General features: G+C 41.6%; 1 protein-coding gene across 2 annotated transcripts in view; it reads right to left on the reverse strand.

Moving 5' to 3' along the window:
- Positions 1 to 856, reverse strand: part of tbx20 (T-box transcription factor 20) — a 12755-nt gene extending 11899 nt beyond the window's left edge. For both annotated transcript variants that reach the window (XM_032517600.1, XM_032517601.1), the window contains exon 1: positions 404 to 856. In XM_032517600.1, the coding sequence (XP_032373491.1) occupies positions 404 to 533 (130 nt within the window). In that variant the 5' untranslated portion in view covers positions 534 to 856. The remainder of the gene's footprint in view (positions 1 to 403) is intronic.
- Positions 857 to 10625: the final 9769 nt, after the last annotated feature.

Genomic DNA, 10625 nt, shown 5'->3' on the forward strand with positions numbered 1-10625 from the left:
CTAATACTAATGATAACCTGTTGCTTTTAATTTATTTGGGGAATTAATGGTGATGTTGCGATGTTTTCACTCACCTTATTTACTTTATGTTCTTATTTACTCTACCTGTGTATTGATCTTTCGCTTTTCAACTCCCGGTCAGAACACAGAACTCGTCCTGATTCATTTGCCTAGTTTGGTGTTCTCAGCATTTAACACTCGTATTGTACTGCAGAATTTTTATTCTATCTATTTTCTTCTCTGCTGTTGTGGTTTCCTCACCTAACTCCCCCGTTAACCTTCAGGGGCTTTGCGTAAAGCCACTTTAACACCTGTAATCTTACGCACCAATTCACCTGAATCAAACCAATCGGATAACTTTTCTACTTAATGTCCCAGTAGTCCGGCCCTCCTCCATCCTTACCGAGGGGCTTGATGGTGTTCTCCTCCGTCTCCTTGTCCTTATTGGGCTTCCCACTGGACATCAGGGCGGCTATGGAGAAAGCGTTCGCCCTGGATGAGAGCTGCGGTTTCGGGGATGACGTATACTCCATGTCGGTGAAAAGGCTTTGACCAAAATAGTCCCCTTTAAATAATATTAATAACAATAATAATAATAATAATAATAATGTTAAAAATAATAATAAAATCCTGCAGAAACGCTCAACTCCGCCTGTTTTGGGCTCCAGGAAAAAGGCGAAAAGAAAAATACGCAGAGTTTGTCCTCGATTTCGCTCTTTGCGCACAACCTGCTCGCTCAGACGGGTCAGGACTCGCCACTTTGGAAACACTTGTCACTGCCGAGTTGTGAGTCTTGTTGGCTGCATGTTGAAGGACGAAGGAGGCGGACTGACTGTCCTGCGGTGCCAGATCTGAGGCCGGCTGCTCTTTGGGAAGCTCCAGTCCGATTCACCCTCCCCTTATTATTCCACTCTGCGCTCCAATCACTGCCTCTGCTTCCACGTCACGCTCCCACTGTCCCACAGCAGCTCTGATACCGAGCAGCCAATTAAAAAACCTGGAGCTGTCAGGGACTTTAAAAAAAAACACACAATTATTTCCAAAGACTCAGGAGAGTGTGTGGTCTCAATCATATGTGAGTTTTTTTTATGACTTCATGCTGTCTGCGATGAGAGGGGGAAATGACAACCATATGGTGAGGAAAATATAACTCTTTGGACTCATTGCACAATATGAAGGAGGGAAATAAAAAGTGAAATTTACTTTGTGTTTGGAGCCCTCTCATGGACCCCTGGAGGGGCCCCAGACCACATATTGGGAACCACAAACCCAGAATGTCAACAGTAGACACCTTTGCCCAAGATGGTGCTATTTGATAATGAATGGCAGCAAGGCGATGAAGACAGCTTCATACAAATTTTCATTTTGTAAAGTGCAGACTAATATATAATATACACATTATCTTTATGTCCTGAAATACAATCCCCTCCCCTGTTTCCAACATTTTCATTTTTTTCATTTTCAATAATGGGATTCAATAGTTTCTGTAATAAATAGGCTATGATGTAAGTAAAGCTTATATTTTGTCTTTATTGTTAACACTGTATTAAAAGACTTTTTTGGGCTGCTGTATGCTTCTAGTGTTATATTGTAAAGGTACACTCCATTGACATTTTATTCCTAACACACATCAGGAGCAACATAGAGTTCAGTACCTTTGACGTGCACAGCTAAACAGCAACACTGTCACCATGTCTGTAATATTTTTGATTTTACATAAAAGTGCATGAGGTGTAAACACTTTTCAATTTACCTTTAAGTGAATATGATCAAAACTCTTGAACTAGAATCGGACACACTTTCCATCACTTGTACTCACTTTATTAACAATGTCTTTCAATCAGAGGACACCAGCAACACTTTCACCTTGACATCAATAAGCTCTTCAAATATATAAACACACGATATTGAGCTTTTCCATTTGTAAACATACGTAGAAAATGTACAGTCTTACAGACAACAGGTTCACGTCAGAATGTATTCGGTTCCTGCAGTTTGTTACAGTTAATGAGAGGTGGGATTCCTCAGTGTCCTTGTGCAGACTGAGCTCTGCCGTTACATTTATTGCACTACAGCCACTTACTCATAATGATGATGTAAGATATGTTAGTTGTATTTGTTATGTTGTTGGGTTGTAGGAGTGGGTATCACCAGACGTCTCCCGACACGATATCATCCCGATACTTATGCCACGATACAATATTATTGCGATTTTAAACACATTGCAATATTCTGCAATTTATAACCTTTTTTCCAATTTCTAATTTTTCCCAATTTCAAATCATGTCCCCAACTTTGTCAACATCTGTTTTATCAAAAATGATACATTTCTCTGTTTGTTCATATCACTTCCATTTTATAAATGCAAAATGGGATTGTCAAACAGACAAACTGACCTACACATACATGATAAAAGATCGATACTTGCTGCCTGTGTATCGATACAGTATTGCCACTGAAAATATTGCAACACTATGCTGTATCAATTTTTTCTCCTACCCCTATTGGGTTGAATTTTTGTATTTTGTCATGTAGACTCATTTCAGATATATTTAGTCATCAAGGCCCCTCTGTGTCCTCTGTCAGCCATAAATGTGAGGTGCGGTTTATCTGATGAAAAAGGGAGTACAAGTGAAAGTATGCTTTCTGTTACTCCTAGAAAATCTTTCAAATGCCTCAAAATACAACACACCAACAGCCCAACTTACAGTAGAATCACATCAACACGCTAATAACTAGCAACAACACAAGGTTATTTTAAGTGAAGTAGAGGACTGTTTTTTTGCCTGGTGCTTGCTCTTCTGAGAGTATTGTTGATGTTAACACTCAGGGAGAAAATACTACACAATTCCCAGTTGTGTTGTATATTTTACATTGTTTTGTCCCATAGCACAGAGGGTTTCCAACTTTGTTGTTTTAAAATAAAAATGTCTCAATAAGGTAACAGGGATTCTACTCTTTGTCCTCATCATGTGGTGTGAAGTGTGTGAGAAATGCCTTTACAACACACATGCGCACACACACACACACACACACACACACACACACACACACACCTTATAGAGTGCAGGAGCACAGTCTTGGGTTAATCCGTTCTGTGACACACACCATGAGCCCTAATCTTTCTCTCTTTCTTTCTCTAACACACACACACACACACACACACACACACACACACACACCCACAAACACACACACACAACCACACACACACACACACACACACACAAACACACACACACACACATGTACGCACGCACGCACGCAGGAACTGCCCATTGTTTTTATAGTAATAAACAGTAGCAGCCTGGTTGGTTTTCATGGTGACAACAGACCGACCTGCAGTCTGTGTTGTAGGTTTCCTCAGCTGTTATCAGTTTTACTGTCTTTAGTCACTCATTTAATTTGATATCAAAAAAGAAAGCTTTCAAGATGGATTAAATAAATTTTTTTTTCCCTTTGATCTAGACTTGATGTAGTGTGAATCCGGTCTAGGCGTCACCTAAAGCAAATTAATCTTTATAGTGTTTTTTCTTCCTCAACACGACATTCACGGTTTGGTCAACAACAGCCAATCAGATAATCAGAATCAGGGACACGTGTATTGGATTGCGTGTTTTTTTGTTTTTTTATAGTTCTCTTAATGTTACCTCCAATTTACATAAAGATAGAAACAGACATGCAGCTAAGGAAAACCAAGATGATCAAAACAAATGATCTCATCCACCTTTTTTTCATATGCATCTAACTATATTTTACGATATCTTACAATATCTTAGGAATGTCCAGCAACAAAAGCAACCAGTGTGCAATCCCTGCAGTGCAAAACCCCTTTAGGCATTAAAACCTACTTGGTTATGTTGCTAGACTAAAAAGATGGACGACTTGTCCCCACTTCTTCCCACTGTAGCCTTCAAAAGTGAAGCCGAAATATCCGGATACAGGCGACGGCATCTTGTGATTTTGGAGCCAGAGTCTGCGCAGTAGCGATCAGCGGTGAAGCTGCGGTATCAAAGTCCAGCCCACACACCCGCTCCCGACCAATCACGAGTCAATCCCAGCTGTCAATCATGACATTTCACCTCGTTTTTTAATCAATTTATTAATAAAAGGAAAACTTGAAAAAACGTCAGCGTCATCAAAACTACCTTAAATGATAGAAACCATCTTTAGGAAAAAAACTATTTGAGGTTAACTTTTTTTTTTTTAGTTTGGCCCGTGTCCCATCCGCTAACATGGAGGGGGGTGGAATTTATGACCTATATTGCAGCCAGCCACCAAGGGGGAATCCAGATGTTTTGGCTTCACTTATACAGACTTTGCATCTGCCTGTAGTGATATTAAGGAAAAGATTGTGGTTTGGGTTAAAATAAATATTGTCATGTACTGTATGGGGCGTTGGTTAGTAAGCCTATGAACAGTGAATGAGAACAACCTGAACAAAGATAGCTCAACATTGAACTATTATGTACATACAAGTAGGTGAATAAAGCGTGTGCATAAATATAAATACAGTATATAACAAACAACGTAAAATGTCAAGTGTTTCTGTAAATTGTAAACAAACACAAATGTGCAAAGAAATATAGATATTAAATGGCTACAAATCAGTGTGTCTTTGACTGTAAAATGCTTTACTGTAATATAGCCTACATGAGTGTGTGTTTTAATGTGAGTGTACTGACACTAAATGACTGATTTAACCGTTCGCTGTTGTTTTTACAGTAAATAAAACTGATCTATCAAAGTATTCAGAAAAAGAAGTAACAGGCTTACGAGGAGCACCTGAAGGCATCATGTTTCCAAAGCGCTGACTTCAGATTTTGTAAAGGTGTCAGTGTGACTGTGTGTGTGTGTGTGTTACTGTGTGTGTTACTGTGTGTGTGTGTGTGTGTGTGTTAAGGTGTGCATTACTGTGTGTGTGTGTATGTGTGTTACTGTGTGTATTACTGTGTGGGTAGAGTGTTACTGTGTGTGTGTGTATGTGTGTTACTGTGTGTATGCATGCGTGTGTATGTTTGTGTGTGTGTGCGTGTGTGTGTGTGCGTGTGTGTGAGGTGAACAGGATCACCTCTCGTCCTCAATGTCACTCTCTCTCCTCTCTGGGAGATGGAGGCTCACATAAACACCGAGCCAGAGCCCGGCGGAGCAGCTAAACCCATTAGGAGACTCCTGAATGCAAATCCTGCTGCTGCAGATATTTAATAAGAGACCTGTGCTGGCAAATTAGATTACGTTTGCAATTGCCAGTGGATAATGTGCTAAAAGCTTTCCCACTTAAGCGTTACTCCTTACTGAATATTATTCACACTTTGAGGGGCCGGTGCAGCCTTAAAGAAACAGCCGGCCTGAAAGTGAACTGGGGGAAACAGATGGCGGTTAGTGTGGGTGCCTCTCGCAGCTCAATGGGATGAGACACACAGATTAAACTGATTTTGGAGGATGCATAGGTTTCCTAACTTGGTGGTTGACTAATCGTTAATCACAGCGGGCTGACTCAAAAACAGTTAACGCGTTTAACTGACAGCACTACTATGAATAAATGTTGCAGATTGAGGCAGATAACTCCACTAATATCAGGATCAAAAAGACTCCAGCATCAAGGAAATACCTGAAACAGATTAAATTCAATTTTATTTATAGTATCAATTCATGACAAGAGTTATCTCGAGACACTTTACAGATAGAGTAGGTCTAGACCACACTCTATAATTTACATGGACCCAACAGTTCTAGTAGTTCCCTTTACTTACATTCGAAGCAGGTGAAGTTCTTTCATGCAGCTCATTAAAAGTGATTAAATATTAACTTTGCAGTGGCTCACTCTCCCAGGTGGATGTGGCTGAAATGTATGTACTACCTGGATGACATGTCTATTTCAACAGGCCATTTAAGTCTTGTCATGATAAAAACCATAACACTCGATTCAAGAAAAACGTCTGGAAATAATGATTCATGTTGGAAAAACTGAGCGATCTCTTCGGTTGTTCTGTTTTCAATCTGAGCGGATTAAATGACTTGTTACATTAGATCTGCATTGTGCGGTGTGTGCTGCTCTTCCTGCCACACACCAGTATTTCTCAGCAGCAGCAGTAGATAACAGGATATGTGACGGCTCAACACACCACAACCTGCAGCACTCAGGGATATGACAACGAAACCATTGGAACAATTATTCTTCGGGATAAATGGCCGCGGCGTGAAAAGGTCAGCAACAAACGACAGCCAATTCCCCGCAGAGTGGAATCTGAGGAAAAATAATCGCCCCATGATTGAATTGCATCCTGGGACATTTGAGCCACAGTAATGAAATGGCTGTTGTTGTGACCCGACCCTTTTCAACTCACTGACGATTTTTTACCAGATTACAGAGCAGGCACCAGGGGTGACTATTTGCCTACAGGAACACATTTAATATATGTGCATAGGTTGGTTTTGTCAATGTAAATCCCCATTATCGCAGATACTTGTGCATATTACATGTCGGCGTTCACCTGCGGGGCTGACGGGGCCACAGAGGAGTGGTGTCTGAGAAGAGAGATTCATGACTACGGTATAATCTTAGCCACGCTAGCGGTTAATGTCTGCAACGGAAGTGTCCATCTGTCGCTGGTTGGCCCAAGCTTAAATATCTCAAACAACTACTGGATGCATTGCAATGAAATTCTGTGAAAAGGTCCCATATTTTACTAATTTCCAGATTCATACTTGTATGGGGTTTTCTGCTGGAGCACGTTAAGATGTTTTAATGTTTAAAAAACACTTCAGTTTTCTTATACTGTCATTGTGAATATACTCTCCCAAAAAAGGTAAACATGGACAGTATAGGACAATATCCGTTTTGTATATGCACCCCACATACGACCCAGAGAAGCATTTTCTAAACTAGCACCCCACGCTGGCAGGAAATACGAACTCATAGCTAAACCAGAAATTGTATCGGTTGTGGTTTTAAACACATTGCTAATGTTGTAAAACGGTCCCAGTGTGGTTAAGATCCTGGTTTAGGTTCAAATCAGATGTTACTTTACTCATGGTTACGCACATGATGGGGAATATAGTCTATATCCAAGGTGTTCCACTTCCGGGATTGCTTATATGCCGCTAGAAATTCCGCCGGATGTCTTGCACCTTGGGCTTTCTTTGCGCTGGCGTTCTAAACTACTGTGGCTCTATGAGGACTATGGTTACCTGGTCCTCAGACCTCTGCAGGGTAAATCCAGATCGCTAGCTAGACTATCTGTCCAATCTGAGTTTTCTGTTGCACGACTAAAACTACTTTTGAATGTACACATGTTCCACCAAAACAAGTTCCTTCACGAGGCTTTTTTGCAGCGGTACCATAGCTCCGTTCGGCGCTTAGCACCGCCCAAGACGATTGTGATTGGTTTAAAGAAATGCCAATAAACCAAAGCACGTTTTTCTCCCATCCCGGAATACTGTGTGGACTAACCGGGCCTTCTTTCGCAGTGCTGTGGAGGAAGGTCTGGCAAAAGCAAGGTTACGGGGACTGTGACACAGCTCTATGTGTTCCGTTTGTCCCATAAAGTAAAACAAATTGGGACTCCCCCCCGGTCTCCTGGGTGAAAGTCAAGTGTTTGTTCAGTTGCCCCAACCGTGTGCAGAAATTTTTTGCTCTCACACTTCGTCACCAGAAATGTTAAAACTACCACGGCCACTAGAGGGTGCTGACACTATAAAAGTAAATATGAGTAGTAATTTTAAAAAACAACGTATGTGGGCGTTTTTGTTTTCTGTCTCTATAATATAGGTTCAAATAAAGGCCTGGTTCTCTCTGCCGCTGTGTAAATACTTTTAGAGAATTTACAGAAAACACAAGTACAGATCCATAACAACACATGTAATGTGATTTGGTATGCTGGTGTTCAAAACGCTTGTAAGAAAAAGCAAAAAATCAGTGCTTAGCCTTCTGTGTGTGAACATGCCCTAAAACATGTCTCACAGTAAACATGATTTCTGATGTATTGACGGATTCATCAGGTTCATACCTTTTACATATCTCAAACGTTAAAACTGATGTCTTGCCGTTAATGGGATCCACTACAACATTGTTGAATGCCAATACAACAATCTTCATGCAGAGAAGCAGCAGCGATGTTCCTTTTATTTCAAAAACAAATCATATCAGATCATATCAGATCACACATTAGCGGACATGACAAAGCTTTGATCTGAAGCATGTCTTCACCAACGTAGCCTCTTATTCACCGGCTGGTGACCAGAGTCCACACACACACACACACACACACACACACACACACACACACACACACACACACACACACACACCCCTCCAGAGCTTGAGGCATGCAGTGGTCGGTCGGTTGCCTCCGTTCATATGACTAATTAGACCAGCTTCACACTGCGCTGTTCCTTTTGAAGCTGATCCCTGGTGCTAATTGCTGCGTCTTTCCCGGGCCACAGCCAGGTTAAGTTCAAATGCAGGATCGACATCTCCACTCACCCCCACTCTCCCCCGTCGTCCACCTCTACTCATCTCCCCCATGAAGAGCTTTAACAAAATTGTTTCTCACATAATGCTTTACAGAGAATGTAAGGACGGAAATATTAGTAAACCACTTGATTGAGAGTGCACGTTACATTTTTTCTTCCTTACATTTTGTATGTTTTTTCTTAACAAATTACTTTTATCACACACAAACAAGTGCAACAATCCGTTACTTTGAAAACTGGACTTCGTGGATTGGGTTTCATGTCTCGTTGGTACCTGAAGCCACAAGCCCTCACCAACACAGCCCCTTGTGTGGTTTTAACACAGGGCTGTTTGCTGTTTTTCATCTGAATGTCCGCTGAAACCACAGTGCCAAAGATCACAGTGTTATGAAGGATCCAAATTTCAAGACTGAATGGATACAAAATATCCAGAGTTCCTTTTGTGCCATTCAAGACTGTCAAATACACAGCTGTAGCTGCAGGATCAAGTCTGTGACCTTTGGATTATAGAGCATTTTTCCTTAACCTCCCTCTCTCCCTCTCCTTCCCTCCTCTCTCCTTCCCCCTTAAACTCTGTTTTGCCTCAGCTCAATGGGATTACACTGGGCCTTGGTGAAGGATAGGTCAAATGAAAAGAAAGAAGAGGCGGAGGAGGGGGACGAGGATGTGATGGATCAGGGGACTGATGAACGCTGTGATAATGTGAGATGGCGCTTTGGGAGAGAGTTATGAGAAGAGATGTAATATAACATTGCAACTACTTTATTTTGAGGAACTACAACATACTGCCAACTAAATATTGGATAAATCTCCGACCTTCCAGGCAGCCATTGATTTCAACACATTGTGAAAATCAACATTGGAGTTAATCCAGGGTTTGGCAGATTGTGTTGTGTGAGTCAGGTGTACACACCAAAGTGACTTTTAAATGAGATGTAGGCGGAAAGTAGAATAATGCTTCAAAGTCTACTTGGCTTTTCTGGAATGAAATCAGGTTATAGTCTTTTGCAGACAGACTTTTTGTTGTTGTTGTTGTTGGTGTGTCTAGAGCCTGAAAGTGTTTTGTGTGCGTCCTCCTCGCCTCCTCACCCAGCCCTCTGGCCTGTCTGTCTCTACACGACTATCGGACATTCAGCTGGTCAAACAAGTGTTAGATCTTTAAATGGGAATGTTTGACTCCACACTGCTCCTGAATAATTGAGGACCTTGGTGGTTAAAAAAAGGCAGATTAATGCACATGTACAGGCTCTCTGATGCGCGCCCTGAGATGGCGTGACAGACACCGACGGCGAGAGGCTAACAACGCGCTCGCTGCAACACCCAAACCCTTTTTGCAGCATAGCACGGACAACCAGAAGATTTTAGCGGCAGGGGGTGGTGCTAAAAGCTAACAGAGGGATTTTTTTTTTAGAAATACACCCTTCCACCGTGCAGCCTCCTTGGACAGCTCTTTAAGGAGGAGTGCTGTAATTGTGTTGTGATTCATCAGACCGCATCGACCCTGTTGAGCCCCCGCAGGGAGGCTGTTTCTGAGATGTGCCAAGAGTCACATCTCTAAATATGGCCAGAGCAATGGGGGGGGGGGTCATCTGTGCATGTAAGACTGTGGACTTCACCTACGTGTCCTTCTATTAGTTTGACCTCAACTTCAGAACTCCACACTTCAGCTCCACAGATTTTCACTTTGGCGAGAGGAGAGAATGAGGTCTGCTCACAGCAAGCACCACACCGAGGCGGACGAGTCAAAGTCATTGTCAGCTTGTAAAGATGTGGAAAGTTTTTCTTTTAACCATAACCTTACTTTCTTTATATCTTCAAGGGCAGAGTACAAAAATATTACATCGAAGTGAAAGTACTTTGATGAACTGGATCTATTCAAGTAAAAAGAAAAGTTTGTTTACAACTTGCTCATTTGAAATGTACTCAGAGTAAAGTGACCTTGTTGCCTTTTGCTTAGTCTCACTTTGCTGACCTTCCTCCACAGCGCTGCAAAGGATGGTCTGGCTAGTCCACACAGCATTGAGAGAAGAACATAATCTGGTTTATTGGCATTTCTTTATACCAACCACAACCACCATTCAACCCCCAAAAACATCATATAACCATTCCAATGACCCCAAAGCTCTTCAGTTGAGATAAATTCTGCTAAA

Source organism: Etheostoma spectabile, chromosome 6 (assembly GCF_008692095.1).
Source record: "Etheostoma spectabile isolate EspeVRDwgs_2016 chromosome 6, UIUC_Espe_1.0, whole genome shotgun sequence".
Classification (NCBI taxonomy): domain Eukaryota; kingdom Metazoa; phylum Chordata; class Actinopteri; order Perciformes; family Percidae; genus Etheostoma; species Etheostoma spectabile.